Below are 19,458 nucleotides of genomic sequence, written 5' to 3'. Positions count from 1 at the left end.
TTGTATTAAGCAACACACACAAGAATACGCACCACACACACAGTGGTGGAAAAAGTACCCAATTGTCATACTTGAGTAAAAATAAAAGATACCTTATTAGAAAATGACTCAAGTGAAAGTCACCCAGTAAAATACTACTTGAGTAAAAGTATTTGGTTTTAAATATATTTAAGTATCAAAAGTAAATGTAATTGTTAAAATATACTTATGTATCAAAAGTAAAAGTATAAATCATTTCTAATTCCTTATACTAAGCAAACCAGACGGCACAATTTTCTTGTTTTTATTTATTTATCGATAGTCAGGGGGACACTCCAACAATTTACAAATGACGCATTTGTGTTTAGTGAGTCCGCCATATCAGAGTTGTTCTATCATTCAGCCTACAGTAGCAGCCAATGTGTGGTGTTCAATGTAAGCCTACATTCCATGAGACTGAAAAAAACATGCAGGGCTTGACATTAACCTGTTTATCCACTTGTCCTTCAGACAAGGAGGTAACTGAACATTTTGTTGTCTTGTTTGATGCAAGAAACCACTTTACCAAAAAAAATGCATTATTATTCCCATACCATTATTACAGAGAATAAGACAAGTTATGCTACCCTCTGCCTATGGCTACTTAGGTTATTTAAGCTCGTCTCAAAATAGAACACTGCCCCTTTAAGACAAAAAAACTCTTTACCTGACTCGCTTTTCAAAGATGGCTAGAAAATGTACAAATTAGCTATAACTGGGCTAATAACTCACTATATAGCAAAGAGTATAAACAAAATGTGCACACAAGGCTACATGCAACTCTGGCTTTGATCTCAAAACAAGCACATCATAATAGTGACCTCATGCTGTAAAACAATCCAGTTCAAAGTGAATGACACAAATCCATATATGGAAATGAGTCATTTGCATACAGGCCTACTGCAGCTCTGATTGGTTATGGCGCACCAGTGTGTAGAGTAGGGCCCCGAGTCGCAATAGAATCCTACTCCGATGCAGTCTGCCAACAACAAAATCTTTTGCATAGTTAGTCTTGTTTTCATGTATGTTATATTGAAAGTGGCTAATATTGCGTTGATTCGATCAAAATCATCACAGTAAAGGGAAACGTTGACAATAGTGTTAACAAACGGGGAAAACTCTAGAAAGTTGAGTGAAGTTCAATCTTGTGCAGGCTGATTTTTATTCTGTGCAGCAGTCCCTGGGGAACTGCCCTGGAACATTGGTGTCAAGGAAAATGTTGTAAAAAATATATAAATAATTAAGTACAGATTGTACTACTTAAGTTGTTTTTTGTACTATCTGAAATGGTCCACCCACACAGTGTGGTGAAAAAGACACAACAGCACCTCATCAACCTCAGGAGGCTGAAGAAATGTGGGTCTTACAGATGCACAATTGAGAGCATCCTGTCGGGCTGGATCACAGCCTGGTACGGCAACTGCACCGCCCGCAACTGCAAGGCTCTCCAGAGGCTGGTGCGGACTGCCCTCCAGGACACCTACACCACCCGATGTCACAGGAAGGCCAAAAAGATCATCAAGGACAACAACCACCCGAGCCACTGCCTGTTCACCCCGCTATCATCCAAAAGGCGAGGTCAGTACAGGTGCATCAAAGCTGGGACCGAGAGACTGAAAAATAACTTCTATCTCAAGGCCATCAGACTTAAAATAGCCATCACTAGCCGGCTACCACCCGGTACCACAACCCTGCACCTTAGAGGCTGCTGCCCTATATACATGGAATCACTAGCCACTTTAATAATGTTTACATACTGCTTTACTCATCTTATATGTATATACTGTATTCTATTCTACTGTATTTCAGTCAACGGCCCTCCAACATTGCTCGTCCTAATAGTTATATATTTCTTAATTCCATTATTTTAGATGTGTGTATTGTTAGATACTCCTGCCCTGTTAAGAGCTAGGAACACAAGCATTTTGCTACACCCGCAATAACATCTGCTAAAAATGTGACCAATGAAATTTGATTTTAAAGTATTTTTACACCACTGCGCGCACACACACACACACACATATCCTAAATGTAGTGTTCCAGTAAACTCACTTCTTGCTGAGGTGCCTGGCCACGTCAGACTTCCTGAAGCCATCCAGGTTGAACAGGCGTTTGGCCAGGCGCTTGGCAGCCTGCAGGTCAGCCTTGTTTCCGTTGGCCAGGGACTCTGTGCTGCCCAGGACCAAGTGCTCGCCCACGTCCTGCTGTGGGAACGGGTCTGGAGCCCGGTGGCCTGGCTTCTCCCTGACAGATGACAAGAGGAGATTATACGGGACAGGTTTGGGTCTGTCTCGAATTCGGTTGTATTACCTTTTGCCAACTGTATAATAATAAAACTGTCGGTGTCAAACTGTCTTGGCACATAGTAAAGAAGACGGTTGGCACTGGCAGGTGCCATATTTATAATCAGTTGTCTAGCAGGTGCCAAGGTTATTGTCATGGGAAGTGGGCACACAGCCCTTCCATACTTGGCATGATATAGCTAATTGTAACAGAATCACTATTCCAACCATGTAGCTGTATTATAACCATACAAGCCTTTCAACTTCCATCTATTTTAACATGCAGTACACAGAGATAAACTCTAGTATTAAATCCATTGTCTCCAAGGGAAACACCCGTCGATTTTCTCCATTGCTCCGCATTGCTTTCACTCATAACATGCAGCTGAATTTGTTTATTTCCAGCCACTTCAGCTTCAGGCTCTTATTAATAGTATAGAATGGGTTAGTATTAACATGTCTATTCACAGTAGTATCTAAACATGACCCCTCCCATAGGACTCTCTCCATTTCTGAACAACATCAAAAGGGTTCTGTGCATGAATGTTCTTCTACAGCTCATAACATGCGTGGATTGCAAATGATTATACCCAACTACACTGTTATTAATCAAATGGAAAAAAGAAAAAAAAAGTTACCAGAAAATGTCAGTGCTTTTGGTTGTGTCTAAAAGGATGCTCCATTTATTGCACTTCTGAAATGTAAATGGGCTGGAGAATTTCTAGAATAAAGATCATGCACAGTGCTTTACTAATAAGCTCTTTCCTAGTGGAAAATCTGTATGCAATGATATGAGTCATGTATGGAAAGGGTAAATCACCATCATGTCAATTCATTCTCCAAATTTGAAATTCTCTATAAAAAGAGAGTTTCAAAAAGGTTAAACATTTCCATTTGCGTCTACAAACTACACCCACGATAGTCACAAAGCAAATTGACTAAAGTTAAACTTATGTCTCTGCAGACATTTGAGAAAGTAAAAATCAGAGCTCCTTTCAGAGCTTGGATGGAACTGTCAGCAAGTCCTTCCTACAACAACATGGTAGAGAGTTACATCCATTCATAGCAGAAATGCCCATGCATTTACAGTGGGTGAATCCCCATCTAGATAAGATGAAGTAATCTGTACCGAATTAACAGCATGGTCCTTTGGTTAGTAGTCCACCTTGCTTTAAGCCAAGAGAGTTCCTCCTCAAACGCATTACTCCTTTCAGACCTCCACGGCAAGGAAGCAACCTATCTCAGGATATAGAACACCCCTGTTTGTTGGTTGTGTTTGGTTTATTCCACCGGCCCTTTGGGTCACCCCCTCTGACAGAGGAGGTGGGTGCGGAGATAAGTAGCAGGGGGCTGAGTTTGTTTATTCTTAAAACAATGGGTTTATGATCCACTCCTCCACAGAAAGGGTGAGAGAAAGACTCCCAGACTTATTTTCCAGGGTGTGGCGGCGGAGACTCTGTTCTTTTGGGACACTAGCAGGAGTGGCCGGTGGACATTTCATTCAACAGCGTCCATGGAGCTCTATAGAAAAGTCTCAACATTTAAATCAGACCACAGCCTTCGGCCTTTATATTACCAGGTTATGTCCTTAACTTTACAGTCGATTGTAAAGTTGGTTGTAAAGTTATACAAATTGTCTCTATCGCAAACAGACATCTTATGTCCCCGAAACAGCAGTATCATGAACTGGTTGTGCCGCATCATGAGAGCAGTCAACACACACTCCACAGACACTGAGAAAGTGCTCCGTCTTGCCTTTGTTGACAAGGGCTGACAACATATCACCACTGAGAAGAAACCCTCCAACTAAGACGGACATACAAAGCTCCAGTTGAAGCTATGACATCTAAAAGATAACCAAAGTAAGCTGAACAATGGGAGTTACATGTTCTCTGATATATTTGCTCTGACTTTGCTATAGAACAGAGCAGCAACAAGAGTGATGAGTGTATGTGGCTACTGAATAGCATCCAGGCTGCAGAGTGAAAACTGATGTCTCTCACTTTGTTGAATTGCCCTTTTTCTCCAGGCAACACATTCCACAGTCACTAAAGATGACACAGCATATAAGATCATGTATTCACTGTAAGATACCACAGCTACAAAGAATCTTGGAAAGTTAGTATTCGTCTACGCATGTTAAAACATATACACACACACATTTCCCCCCAACAGGCACTGAGAGTTGTTTGTGGAAGTTATTAGGCCTACTTGAAGGAGTCACATTGCTTCCCCTGTTAGGAAATATCTTAGAGCTTATATCCCAGTTCCCATCTGTGCTATGAATTATTAACTGTTTTTGCTCTTGCTGTACAGATAGTTCAGAGCCAAAGCCCCCTGGAAAATCAGATGAGTCACGTCAAGGGGTTTCACTCAACACATTTCAAAATAAACCAAAAATATACACCCTAATCAAGAATTCAATTTCGCATTCTACACAGAGCAAGAATCTAGGCGCTACAGTTTATATACAGAGGCAATAAACAGGAATCTATGTTGCTGATTCAGTTGACGAGTCTCCGGTCAGGAAATGGCAAAATAGCTGAAATTATTGGACAAATACCAACACATGGCCCATGGACAACGTAACATTCTAGAACTTCTTTGGTTCTAGGTTATTATAGTAACTGAAGAACCCCCCCCCCCCCCCCTCCCCCCCCTCCTAGGTGAAGCCAAGCCTGCTAGCTGATCTAAGAACACTGTAGGTGAGCCTCTGTCGTAGGGACCAGAGCCAACAGGTATTAATCACGCCATCAATAACACCATGAAGTGCCACATAGCTTCTCGGAACACACACAGTCACGCTCACCCTGTACATCAATGTAATGTACATCACCCATTTCTTACCAGACACTGTATAACACTGTCCAGCCAGCTAGGAGTCACAGCAACACAGATAATCAGCTCACATTAATTTCATAACATTAGACCATTCGTAACAAAATGTAAAAAACACATGATAAAGTCAACCTCTGCTGTCCATAACATTGTCGAGGTCCACACACCTCTGACAGACAGACGGATGTAGGTATGGTACAGTGGGGAACTCACCGGTAGATGGCTGGGTAGGGGGCATACAGGTACCCGTCTTCCAAAGCCCCGCCCCCCCAGCAGAGCAAATAGCGTGCCATGTTGTCCCCAGAGCCCTGCCCCTTTCACACCCAACCACGGCACTCTGCGGTGAGGTAACCCTGCCAGTCAAGTCTATCCCACTGACCACATGGAATCTCCAGGCACACGCCCGACACTGCTCTCAGCCTGAGCCTAGCAGAGCCTCATGGTGCATTTCACAACATGTTCTCTTCCATTTCCCCTCCTTGGTGTCTGGATACTCGCTCTGCCTTATTTGGTGCCCTAATCTGTTGCCGTTACCCTGTTGCTGTCCTCCCCTGCTGTCCCGTCTCTCTTTAACTCTCTCGCTGGCTCGGTCAGTTCCTCCCTCTCCGGCTCCCTGTAGCAAAGATGGTAGACAAATGAAGATAGAAACTCTGTGGCCTGAGTGAACTAAACCACCACAGAGTTTCATACTGTACTGTCTTTGCTTAGTCCATTTTTTTTTTAAAGGTCAGTTCCGGTCTACTTAACTGGGTGTGAATGAAATAGCAGCTGGGTCTGGTCTCCTTAGATCATTGAATTTCAGTGGACCAGAAAAAAAACAGAGTGGGGCGTCTCGCTTCCTCTTCCGTCTCTGCCTGTAGCTCTCAATCTGAACTCTGAAGTATCCAAGCCAGTGTGGACACAGTATGTGGTAATAATTTGGCAGGATCTTTGTTGAACTCAAAGTTACTCGGTCACTCTCAGTCTTTCACTGCCTTCTCTCCCAGTCAGTATCCGTTGTGTGCCTCTCTCTGCGGATGGCTCATCAGCTGGGCTATTTTCCGCTGCTGGAGAAAGCATGCATTTCCTCTCTCCATGGCTGCAATCCCACCTCCTTTCCCCTCTCTCTTCTCTTCCTCTCTTTGTCTCCCCTTACCTCCCCTCCCACTTTCTATGTTCCTAACCTATTTTCTTATTTCACATCTGTCAGCTCCCATCTCTCTAAACAAATACACATGTAGCCTATCAGATTTAAATCCCAGTACCGCTTCAGTAAAAGCTCAAGTATGTCCGTGTTGCAGTAAAGCCAAACAAACGGAAATGAAAGATAATCAAAGTAGCATACAACAATGACATCATACAGACTGATGATATCAGATCTATTCCTTTACTAATAAATCTATTTAGTGTCTACCAAAGAACAGACGTTATGGTTTTACTAATTCATATTTTAAAGTCATTGTTGACATGGCTTCTGGCACATTAAGTAAAGAATCTAGCCAAAGATAAGACTTCTTCCAGACCACTCAGTCTGGCTCTATAACAATGGGTCTCTTGTTGTCTTGCGGATCAAAAGCCAACTGAAGTGAACTTGATTTTCTCAAAGTCAACTTGTAACACTGGACATATCTTTAAATGAGCTTTCGATTCAAATCAAACTGCCTTTTGTAGTTTGATCAAAAGACTTGAGTTCATGGTGTGACTTGAAAAAGGAGTTGCAGTTAATACTGTAGCCTCCTGTGACTTAATAGTCCAAAAAGAGTGCTCGACCTCACACTCAACTGGCTCTTTTCTATTTTAAAACCATGAAATCACATGGTCCAGGAAGTTAATCTGCGGTTGCCATGGTTACCCAGTATGGCTGGCTGAGCTACAGATCTGATTGGCTGCCTTACATGAAAGGCGGTGCAACCAAGGAGCCAGGTGGCATGGCAGACGGGGTTGGACTGACTTTCAGTGAAACTAAACACACATGGAAACGCTCACTCACTGAAGAGATGGGAAAATACACTGGATATGAGTAAGCCTACACATATGGAAACACATGTTTTATATAATGTACACTTATACATAAATTAACATTGCACATTCTTCCACTGCAAATCTACCATTCCAGTGTTTTACTTGCTATATTGTATTTACCTCCCCACCATGGCCTTTTTTTGCCTTTACCTCACCTCATTTGCTCATATTGTATATAGACTTATTTTTCTACTGTATGTTTTGTTTATTCCATGTGTAACTCTGTGTTGTTGTATGTGTCAAATTGCTATGCTTTATCTTGGCCAGGTCACAGTTGCAAATGAGAACTTGTTCTCAACTAGCCTACCTGGTTAAATAAAGGTGAAATATATATATTTTTTTTTAAATACTCAGATTCTCAGGACCCTATTAATATAATTTGTCCTGTAAACGAAGTTAAAATAATTCCATTCTTCCATTCCATTCTAGCAATGAAAATAACACCAACTTGCTTATTAGCAACTACATTGTAGAATAATAATGAAGACATAAAAACTATGAAATAACATATGAAATCATGTAGTAACCAAAAAAGTGTTAAATCAAAATATATGTTACATTTGCGATTATTCAAATAGCCACCCTTTGCCTTGATGACAGCTTTGCACACGCTTGACATTCTCTCAACCAGCTTCACTTGGAATGCTTTTCCAACAGTCTTGAAGGATTTTCCACATATGCTGAGCACTTGTTGGCTGCTTTTCCTTCACTCTGCTGTCCAACTCATCCCCCCCCCATCCTCTCATCACAGCCTGGAGGTGTGTTAGGATATTTTCCTGTTGAAAAACAAATGATAGTCCCACTAAGACAAAACCAGATGGGATGGCGTATCGCTGCAGAATGCTGTGGTAGCCATGCTGGTTGAGTGTGCCTTGAATTCTAAATAAATCACAGACAGTGTCACCAGCAAAGCACCCCCACACCATAACACCTCCTCCTCCATGCTTCACGGTGGGAAATACACATGTGGAGATCATCCGTTCACCCACACCGCATCTCACAAAGACAGCGGTTGGAACCAAAAATCTCCAAGAGACCAAAAGGACCGGTCTAATGTCCATTGCTCGTGTTTCTTGGCCCAAGCAAGTCTCTTCTTATTATTGGTGTCCTTTAGTAGTGGTTTCACCCCGCTCCTCCGCTCTCTCCACTGGCTTCCAGTTGAAGCTCGCATCCGCTACAAGACCATGGTGCTTGCCTACGGAGCTGTGAGGGGAACGGCACCTCCGTACCTTCAGGCTCTGATCAGGCCCTACACCCAAACAAGGGCACTGCGTTCATCCACCTCTGGCCTGCTCGCCTCCCTACCTCTGAGGAAGTACAGTTCCCGCTCAGCCCAGTCAAAACTGTTCGCTGCTCTGGCACCCCAATGGTGGAACAAACTCCCTCACGACGCCAGGTCAGCGGAGTCAATCACCACCTTCCGGAGACACCTGAAACCCCACCTCTTTAAGGAATACCTAGGATAGGATAAAGTAATCCTTCTAACCCCCCCCCCCCTTAAAAGAGTTAGATGCACTATTGTAAAGTGGTTGTTCCACTGGATATCATAAGGTGAATGCACCAATTTGTAAGTCGCTCTGGATAAGAGCGTCTGCTAAATGACTTAAATGTAAATGTAAATGTTTCTTTGCAGCAATTCAACCATGAAGGACTGATTCACACAATCTCCTCTGAACAGTTGATGTTGAGATGTGTCTGTTACTTTAACTCTGTGAAGCATTTATTTGGGCTGCAATTTCTGAGGCTGGTAACTCTAATGAACTTATCCTCTGCAGCATCGGTAACTCAGGGTCTTCCATTCCTGTGGCGGTCCTCATGAGAGCCAGTTTCATCACAGCGCTTGATGGTTTATGTGACTGCACTTAAACTTTCAAAGTTCTTGAAATGTTCCGTATTGACTGACCTTCATGTCTTAAAGTGATGATGGACTGTCATTTCGCTTTGCTTATTTGAGCTGTTCTTGCTATAATATGGACTTGGGTCTTTTATCAAATAGGGCTATCTTCTGTATACCACCCCTACTTTGTCACAACACAACTGATTGGCTGAAACACATTAAGAAGGAAAGAAATTCCACAAATTAACTTTTAAGAAGGCACAGCTGTTAATTGAAATGCATTCCAGGTGACGACTTCATGAAGCTGGTTGAGAGAATGCCAAGAGTGTGAAAAGCTGTCATCAAGGCAAATGGTGGCTATTTGAAGAATCTCAAATATGTTTTGATTTGTTTAACACTTTTTTGGTTACTACATGATTCCATATGTGTTATTTCATAGTTTTAATGTCTTCACTATTATTCTTCAATGTAGAAAATAGTAAAAAATAAAGGAAAACCATTGAATGAGTTGGTGTGTTCAAACCTTAACCAGTGGTATCATACCACTGAGCCCAAATCATTGGACATCATACCACAACACACTCAATCCAATACCATGTAACAGACAGTGCTGTACTGGTAATATATACTTTCTGGATCAATATTCATGAAAAGAAACAATGGCTCTCTGGCCTCATCTAGTGGAACAACTAAATCTCTGCGGATGAGTTCCACAGGCATATAAAGTACTACAGTTTCATAATTTAGCAGACACTCCTATCCAGAGTGACTTACAGAAGCAATTAGGGTTAACTGCCTTTCTCAAGGGCACAGACAGATTTTTCACCTAGTCGACTCAGGGATTCGAAACAGCGACCTTTTGGTTACTGGCCCAATGTTCTTAACCGCTAGGCTACCTGCTGCCATCTAGATTCGGAGTAGTGAGTACCCAGAGGCTCCTTTCAAACACATATTTAGGAGATATGTCCTAATATAATAGGAATTGGAACTCTTGAGAATTGAGACACCTAGGACTCATGACCCACTCAGAAGAGCTCAGCGCAGACTCCCCTGAGGTAAATGTGATGGTGAAATGCATGGCACAGTTAAAGACAGATTGTGGGAAGCATTAGGCCTTCTGAGCTTTGGCGAGTCTGGAGCGTCTCTACATGGTTCGTTCGGTCAGGTCAGCCAGATGCTGATCAAAACAGCTATATACTAAACAGACTATCTGTCAATAATGGAAATGCCAGACCAAACATATGTCACACATGCTTAGATTATAGGCTCTACACTCCAAATGCAATCAAAATAATTGGGAACAACCATTTAAGGGACAACACATGGCATGAGATTTTAGTGACAGTCCTTTTGTAGGTCATCTAGGAGCAGTAAAGAGATGTATAACCGAAGCAGCATTAAGCGGTTTACCATTATGAAACAGCATAATAGGATACTACATCTTATAATAGGATCTTCATATAGCAAAATACAGTGAGCTCCAAAAGTATTGGGACAGTGCCAATTTTGATGTTGTTTTGGCTCTGTACTCCAGCACTTTGGATTTGAAATGACTGAGGTTAAAGTGCAGACTGTCATCTTTAATTTGAGGGTATTTTCATCCAGATCGGGTGAACCATTTAGAAAAATCAAGCTTTTGACGCTACAAATTTGCTGGATGCATTTTGCTATCTGTATTTCAGATTATTTTGTGCCCAATAGAAATGAATGGGAAATATCATACCCCCAAGACATGCTAAACTCTCACCATTACAATAACAGAGAGAGGTTAGCGTTTCTTTGGAGGTATGATATTTGTGCGTCTGTAACTTTCTCAGTCATCATAATTCACGATTCATCCAGGATTATTCATAATCATGGTAGCATCCACATTAATTTAGAAGTGTTTAGAAACATATTCTATTCTTATTTACAAGAAAAATTACTACAAATTGACAGAATACATTACTTATCATTTATTTCTATTGGGCACAAAATAATCTGAAAAACAACCAAAACAAACAGCAAATGCATCCAACACATTTGTAGAGTCACATGCTTGATGTAGTCATTGCGCATTATGAATATGGAACCAAATACTAAAGTTTTTACTACACATAAGTGAATTTGTACAATATACTTGATGGGGGGGACTATGTACAAAAAGTGCTGTCATTTCTAAACGGTTCAGCTGATATGGATGAAAATACCCTCAAATTAAAGCTGCCAGTCATTGTCATTGTATCACTTCAAATCCAAAGGCCTGGAGTTCAGAGCCAAAAAACTAAAATGGAGCTCACTGTAGGTGTTGCCACCACCAAACACACAAATGCACTAGAGATATCACAGCTAAACAATCCTGTAGAGGTTGGTGAAGGGATTGTGACTTTGCGCGTGCATGTTACCACTTTCTCCTGCATGGACACAGCAAAGTTGCTGATACAAAACGGTCTAAATTAAGTATACCTTGATGTCCATGCTTTCAGTTGCACTGTTTGTCTGTCACTCACCTAATGAGAGGAAAGTCTAAGTTAGACTTAGTTTTCATTGAGTCTTTCTCCAACCGGGACTTCCCTCCTGAAGTAGAATCCTCAGAGTAGCTGCTGAGCCCGTCTCCTGTGGGGGCCAGGGTGTTCTCAGACCGGACAGGGACAGACACCCTGGGAGGCTCTGGATGGGCCAGTTGGGCAAAACTCAGCTCCGTGATGTGACGCGCACTCTCACAAATCTGGCTCTGGATCTCAGGGGTGAGGGTGGGAAGGTCAAAGGTGAAAACGGGCGGGCCGCTGGAGGTCAAAAGGTCAACGCTGTCCAGGCTGCTGTAGGAGGTGCCCTTAGCCCGGTGAGACTCCACAATGCTCTCAAAGTGGTGGCTGAAGGAGTCCAGGCCATCCGCAGAGATCCTGCGAGGACTGGTCAATGAGATGGGGGACTTGAGTGCTGAATGGGAATCCGATATGTAGTCCAAAGGACGACTACAGGGGGGAAAAAACATGGGATACTCCTTGACATTTTTTTTTCTACAAGTTCAACAGATCTGTACATTGTTTCAATTAAGACATTTTTGTTTAGATTTGAGGTAGGTACAGGTACTGTAGGTATGAGGTGTTAAACTCATCTCTATATTTGCGTTCAAGGTATGGTGTGTTTGAACAGTGAATGCCTCACCCCTTCATCAGCAGACTGCATGTCTGATTATCCTCATGGGTGGCATGTTGTCTCTTCTTATCCCCCTGCATCCTCACACTGGCCCAGCTCACCACCTCCTCCTCCAGCTCCTCCACCTCTCCGTCAGTGTGAACTATGGTACTGACGCTGGAGGCCGAGGTGCCCAGCACGCTGCGATTACTCCCAAAGGCAGAGTCCACTTCCACCTCCTCCTGTTCTCTCTCTCTCTCTGCCTGGGCCTCAGCCTCAGCTAACATTACCTCATCCAGATCTGTTTCCCTATAGCATTTCAGAGGCACCGCATCTAAGTCCGTCTCAGAGTACTTGATGGTTTTCCGGATGATGCCCGTCTTGGGTGAGATGCCAACCACAGCGACTAAGGGTGGAGTCACCAGCTCCACCTCCACCTGCTGGACGTTGTGATAGGATAAACTCTGTCCCTCATCGTCCAGCCCCCTCCAGTGATTTGTGGGCTTCAGGGGCAGGGAGGAGGGAGGGGTAGGCTTGGGAGACTCGCTGGAGGTGCCCCTAGGAGGGGCTGTAGAGTCTAGGATATCGAAAAAGACAGGACGTAAAAGTGAGTATGAATATTGTTTACCAAGATATCTTGCACTTAGTCAAATGGCATGTTCTAAAAACCACAAATAATCAAACATGTATTGTTCTAAAGACCAGAAGTAAATTTAGAGATTGTATTCCATTATGATGGTACAGTGTATTGAGAGGACTGACTACTCTATGAATGTTAGTTTGCAATTTTGTCATGGAAAAACTGGCGCAATGGCATTTTCCAGCCATAACGCCAGGTTCATCAATTTACCTGTTTAACATCAGCTCACTTGCGCTGACGTGGGAGGGGTGGCAATATTTGAGGTGTGTCCTTAAGAACAGGCGCAAAAGTGACAATTTCATGCAGCACTAATGGGAAGTTAAGACCCACAAAAAGCAGATCTTAGCGGTAACGCAGCTGATAACGGCTTGGATTTGGAGAGGGGAAGAGCAGCCTATCCAGCCTTGATGCACAGTACCCATGGAAGGAGAGATATGCCTTTTGTGCCAGTGAATCTTGTATTTCGAAACCGTATGGTTTCCCCCCATTTTGATTAAAAACCAAGCATAGCCTACCCTCCCCTTAATCAAGGCTGGTTTAGCAGTATCGCATAGGTGCATCTTTTAATCCTGGCCATTAGCCAAAAGTAGCCCATGAATAAAGAGATTTTAAATGGTCTACTGAGAGTGCTTTGAAATATGAGGTTTTTGCCCTTTTTCATGATTCACATGCCTGCATTTCATTTTTTTTTCAAGTAAAATGTCGTTTGTTTTTCGTTTCGTTTGATTAAAAAACAAACTTAGTCGAAAGATTGACCGTCTATGGGTTCATGGTGAGAACGTACATGGCTCGAAAGTAATGTGATTGCGTCTGCCATTTCTGGAGAACTGCAAATATGATCTGTCAGATGGTTCCATGAAGTTTATAAAACATGACATTTGCGAGCTGTATAACGGTGAGAGGACATGCATCCTTTCTCTTTATATTGGGTCTTTATCAAGCTCCTGTGAAAAGTTTGGATGTGCATAAAACTCTCCATAGGTTGCCTTCTCTGTATTATACGCCCAAGGGGAGCAATTATGGTGACTAACTGCATTTAGACATTGTCTATTTAAAACAAAATTGTTGCTTTGTTTTTATATAATGTTTTTATAATTATACAGTGTCTTTTTAGGCCTTATCAATAGCCTAGTGAATTCAATCTTGATTATTGACTATGCTTGGCATGTCCAGACTGCATTTTACAGTAGGCCTAGCCCCTATATTAGTATTAATGCTATAGCCTATGTTTAGCAATGTATTTCCATATTGAAGCAATGAATCTAGAACAATGTGGACTGCAAACATGTTCAACATATTTAGCAAATATGGTGCAGGCTTTTTAATGAACTAGGTTATAATGGAGTAGATGACAACGCAATACATAAAAGACCAAAAATATACAACTTGAAGCAATCACATATTTAGCCATGGAGCACATTCTGATTGGCTAATGAAGGGCCAAGCCTTGACACACCCATAACTTGTTTATTCATCAAAACACAGCCCTTTCGCGCCACTGCCAGTTACTGCGCCCATAATTCCAGTTTTGAAAATAGCTCAAATATTTCTGACACCCCCAAAACTATAATGCTACCGCTAGCGCTAAGATTTACCATTGCGTTAGGTTTGTTAAAATAGAGCCCACAATATTTTGGTTGCACTAAGTAAAATTACCTGTTCTAAAGACCATGGAAATGTAATAAAATGTATGTAGCAATGTATTTCCATATTGAAGCAATGAATCTAGAACAATGTGGACTGCACAATGTGGACTGCACAATATAGATTGTTATTATAACGGTACAGTTTATTGTGAAGACATTCACCGTTTTGGGGCCTATAACACACGGTCTGTGATGAGTACTGTAATTCAATAGTGAATGGTAGCAGATGAGTGATAAAGATGAAGAGAAGGATAAAGAAAATGTAAATCAAACACAAGGGGATAGATTCTCTAAGGTCTAAATTGAATTAACAGGAAAGTACACATTAAATGAAAGACGTGTGAAGCGGAGACGTGTAGACTCTGAACCAGGGGTCGGCAACAGGCAGCCTGAGGGGCTAAAACCGTCCAGCGAGTGATCATTTGTGGTCCCCCAAAGTTTAGTAAAATATTTAAATGTTTTAATGATTTACATTTTTGGTCAAGTTTAATTTAGGAAATCAGTTCCCAAGTATTACCACAATTTTTTTTATTTATTATATGTGACCGTGTCTCAATATAATCCAGGTATGAAATGATCGTATTTTCAAATACAATCTCTTTTTGGTTTTAGTTGTGGTCAATTTGCAGTGTACAAATTATTAGAATTATGTTCCAGCCCTCTGACCAAAACAGCCCCTGGCTAAATTGATTTGCCTACCCCTGCTCTAAACTATCAATAAAGTGCTGTAACCTTTTGGGTAAACAAAGAAAGTGTTTGTGTTGCAAGAGAAGGAAGCGAGTCAGTCAGAGTTTAAAAAGGACAGCGCTAATGCCAGGCCATGATGGCTCTATAGCCAAATCTAGCCAAAGCTAATTGGATTACAGGAATATTGTGAAGCTAGCTGCTTGTTCACGAGAAGGGGCTGGAGGAGGAGGAGTAAGACAGTGATTAGAGCTCTTTCAGGACAGGACCGCCCACCTTTAGAATCGTGGCAGTCCTCTGTGGGCTGTCCGAACAGGAACTCCCATTTGGCATGGGCAATCCTCTGGGAGTGCAAGGACGGGCCCAGCACAGAGGAGTGGCTGTCCGACTACAACAGATGAAAGACAGGGAGAATGGTTGAGTAGGTGATAAAGTACAATGTACACTTCTAAACAGTCTTTCTTACACACACAATCTCTCGCTCACCCACCTGCATCCCAGAAGCAGTGTCTTCTGTGTCATTGCTCTTCTGGCTGGACTGGCTGGATGTCTCTGGAGAGAGACAGTCCCTCTCTGGCTGACTGTTTTCCTCCAGACTGCCTGTCACTCCACTGGAGCTTTGGGAAGACCCCAGCAATCCGCTATGGTCCTGGGTCTCCCCCCTGTTTACCCCATGTTTATCCCCCAACACAGCTGCTTCATCCCTCCCCTGTTGCATCAGCTCTTCCTTGGTCAACACACACAATCCATCACCATCAGCAGTCGGATCCTCCCTATTGGACTCGTCTTGGTCCGTGACGGACACGTTCTCCCTCCACTGCTGCATCCTGGAGGTCCAGCTGTCTGGTGGCTCCATGTCAAGGCCTATAACCAGGCGCCTGCTGCTCTCCGGGCTGTCCCTTGGACCACCTCTGTCAAAGAGGGTGTCGTACTGTCTCCTATACAGGCCAGGGGAGCCCCGGTCTCCCATGTACTGTGGGGGTTGGTGGCGGTGCAGGGTGGGGCTGTCTTTCGCCACCAGCTCAGCTCTCTGCAGCCGAGGGTCTATGATAGGAGTGTGGGACGCCACCACTGGGTGCAGCATAGCTGGCATAGTAGGGGAGGAGATGCCTTTCTGCTGTAGGAGGGGGGAGGCTTGCCCCGAGCCTTGGCCTGGTCTGGACTCTCTGGAGTGGCATCCAACACTAGGAGACTCCTTGTCTGTCCACCTGTGGTCCTGGAGGTGGGTGTTACTGTTAGCTTCAGGGTGGGGCTGCGCTGGAGAACCCGTGCCCTGGAGGGTGGTATAGGGTTGAGACTTCCTAGAGAGGTAGCCAGGCCTGGGGCTCTCTGACTTAGCCGAGTCAGCCTGGAACGGGGTGGGGGAGGGAGTCCTCCTGTCCATGAGGATGGTGGGAAGCTTGGTAACCTCCTCTGCCAGCTTACGGGCCATGTCAGGGCTAGAGGCCTGGGAGATACTTCTCCTGCCACTGGTCTGGTTCAATCCCTCTCCCAGCTTGCTGCCATTTGACTGATCTGACGGTTTGGAGTTCACCTTGTTGCGTAAGCAGTGACTATCGCTAGGAGTGTGGCTGCTGGTTTGGCTGCTAGTCCTCTGGTTGCAAGAGGCTGAGGTGCTGGTAGACATGCTTGCTGGTATGTCATGCTGGATTGCAGTGGGCCTCCCTGTAGGTAAAGGCGGGCGGAACTTGGAGGACAAGCTGGGGCTCTCGTCCCCCAGGCCTGGCCTGTGGTTATGGACACCATAGTGGTGGCGAACACTGGAGGGGGACATGGTGTATTTGTAGTAGGACTGCCTGGCTTGAACGAAGAGCTGGTCAGAAGCTGGGCTTCTGGTGAGGCCATTTAAACCGCGGTTCCTGTCTGGGTCTATGAGGTGTGGATTGACGGGCAGTGTTTTGGTACCCTGAGGCAGGACTGGGGACCCAACCCAGGACTTGCAGCGGAGCTGCTGCTGGTAGTGCCGGGGAAAGCTGGGGCTCTGGTCTGGGCTGTAGGCTGCCAGTCTGCGCCTCAGTTTCGGGGAGCCAAATTCCTCCATGGCCCTGTAGGTGGCTTCTCTGGCTACAGTGTCCAGAGTGGCCCTGCGGAGACAGGGGGAGCCCTTGGGGGACAGTTTGGGACTGGAGCTACCGGAGGGCTGCCAGCTGTCCGACCACACAGGGTCACTAAGCCTCTTCCTGAGGTGGGCAGGCAGATACCTCTCCTCCATTCCTCTACTGAAGGGGTTCTCAGGTATACTTTGGCACAAAGCACTGCAGGGGCTGTCCACAGACTTAATGCTGGCTTTCTCTATGTAGCTAAAGCTGACCACAGAGCGCTTGCCCTCATCCCCCACACCAGAGCTATCATAGAACCTGCACCCACTGGTTGGAGTGGAGGGGGCAGTTATTATCCCAGAGGAGGCAGGGGATAGGGGCACCCTCCCGTGGTAGTGCTCAATGTCTGAGGAGCGGGTGCGCACCAGAGTTCCATGCTGCGGCCCGTTGGGTGCAGGCTGGAGAGTGGAGAGCAGTTGACCAGTCCCCTCGTAAGGCAGACTCTGCCTATGGTGGATGGGCGGTCCTGAGTTGTCCGGTAGGTCCAGCTGGAAACTGACAGAGTGTCTAGAGGAGGACTTGGAGGGGGTGAGGCTGAGACTGCTGCCTCCAACATTATGCACCACTCCTGGGGACATGGAGGTTAGGCTGGGGGTGGAGGTGCAGGTACAGGTGGAGTGGCTGGGGGTGCGCTGGGACTGAGGTAGGATGTCCGGCTCTTGGAGCACTAGTGGGTGAATCCCCTCCACACCACCCCCCAACTCCTTCCCTTCCTCCTCCTCCGGGACAGACCTCACCTCCACATACAGGTGCAAGATCTTGCCAGACTGAGACATGGTCCCCACACTGGCCTCAGTACAGGCCTCTGTCTCTTTCTTGTTGTTTGTCTCCTAAGCTTCCTTTCTAACACAAAATGAAACAAAAAATGGGTCCATTTGGTGAGGGTCAGTAAGCTGGAGGATGATTGGCAGGTCTCTTCGCCATGCTGCTCTGCTCATCTTCTTTTCACTGTCAAAGAGAAAGAGAGAAGGACATATTAGGAACATGTTATTTAAAAAAAGACAATAAATCAAATTTACACAAAATGATATCAAAGACTGTTACTGAATTCAGAATCCATCTTTGTAACCTGAGGTGATACTGTCATACCATTGTCTACCAGTCACGCCATGACACCACAGTCTAGGGATACGTTCCCCTGACCCCCTGGGCGGGTGACCGTAAGCGAAACAGATATCGATAATAGCTTTACTCCCAGTCATTCTGACCGAGGTTCAAGGTTGTGAACTTGTGCATCTGAAATGTAAAACCTATACATTTAGGCCTACTCACAAAACAAAATACTATAGTATACTATGGGACTGTATTGTAGTATTAAAGAAAGTATTAAAGTATTAATCTACTGGACAAAATACTCAGAGCAAATTTTCCATAATCTGTAGGTAGGTAGGACTGAGGTCTGAATCAACAGTTCAGAGCTTCAGCTCTTTTTTTTTCTTTTTTTATAACTTGTAGGGAAGACAATATACAGCCCATACTCCAAAAAACATGTCCTGCAGGCTCTAGTTTTGTCTTATCTTGATTATTGTTCAGTCGTGTGGTCAAGTGGGGCAAGGAAAGGCCAAGTTAAGCTGCAGCTGGCCCAGAACAGAGCAGCACGTCTTGCTATTTATTGTCATCAGAGGGCTGATATAAATACTATGCATGCCAGTCTCTCTTGGCTAAGAGTTGTTTGCATAGTCAATTTACACACAGCTCTGACACACATACTTACCCCACCAGACATGCCACCAGGGGTCTTTTCACAGTCCCCAAATCCAGAACAAATTCAAGAAAGCATACAGTATTATTTAGAGCCATTATTGCATGGAACTCCCTTCCATCTCATATTGCTCAAATGAACAGCAAACCTGGTTTAAAAAAAACAGATAAAGCAAAACTTAAAGGCACAAAGCCTCTCCCTATCTCTCTATTTAAACAAAAAAAATAGTTGGTGTGTATGTATTCATATGTAGGCCTTTCTTAAATTGATGTAGTTCTGTCCTTCCCTATTAACGTTCTGTATTATGTCATGTTTCATGTTGTGTGGACCCCAGGAAGAGTAGCTGCTGCTTTCGCAACAGCTAATGGGGAGCTTAATAAAATACCAAATATATGGTCTATACTTGCCATGTAGGTTTCTGACTAATGGGTGGCACAAATTGTGATTTGGGGACAGGAAAGGGCAGGGTACAGTATATGCTAATTAAACACTATAGTAATTACTGTAGTGTTTTGCAAACTGTAGTGTTTTTGCTAACATTACTGTGGTATTTACTTTGTTTTTGTAGTATTTTACAGTAGACTATAACATTCT

The 19,458-nt window shown here is 44.0% G+C and overlaps 1 protein-coding gene across 3 annotated transcripts in view; it reads right to left on the bottom strand.

Moving 5' to 3' along the window:
- The window catches only part of LOC139562133 (PH and SEC7 domain-containing protein 1-like), a 45,880-nt gene that overhangs the window by 16,918 nt on the left and 9,504 nt on the right, over window positions 1-19,458 (bottom strand). Inside the window, exons 2-6 of one of the 3 annotated variants that reach the window (XM_071379504.1) lie at window positions 15,554-18,110; window positions 15,340-15,451; window positions 12,124-12,670; window positions 11,466-11,930; window positions 2,071-2,262 (exon numbers count right to left, since the gene is read on the bottom strand). In XM_071379504.1, the coding sequence (XP_071235605.1) occupies window positions 2,071-2,262; window positions 11,466-11,930; window positions 12,124-12,670; window positions 15,340-15,451; window positions 15,554-17,938 (3,701 nt within the window). In that variant the 5' untranslated portion in view covers window positions 17,939-18,110. Of the gene's footprint in view, window positions 1-2,070; window positions 2,263-5,351; window positions 6,232-11,465; window positions 11,931-12,123; window positions 12,671-15,339; window positions 15,452-15,553; window positions 18,111-19,458 lie in introns of those variants that run through there. The other 2 variants (XM_071379505.1, XM_071379506.1) reach the window with 2 other exon arrangements.

This window comes from Salvelinus alpinus, chromosome 32 (assembly GCF_045679555.1).
Source record: "Salvelinus alpinus chromosome 32, SLU_Salpinus.1, whole genome shotgun sequence".
Taxonomy (NCBI): Eukaryota; Metazoa; Chordata; class Actinopteri; order Salmoniformes; family Salmonidae; genus Salvelinus; species Salvelinus alpinus.
The sequence above is the reverse complement of the archived record's forward strand: the minus strand, read 5'-3'. Positions and strand labels throughout refer to the sequence as shown.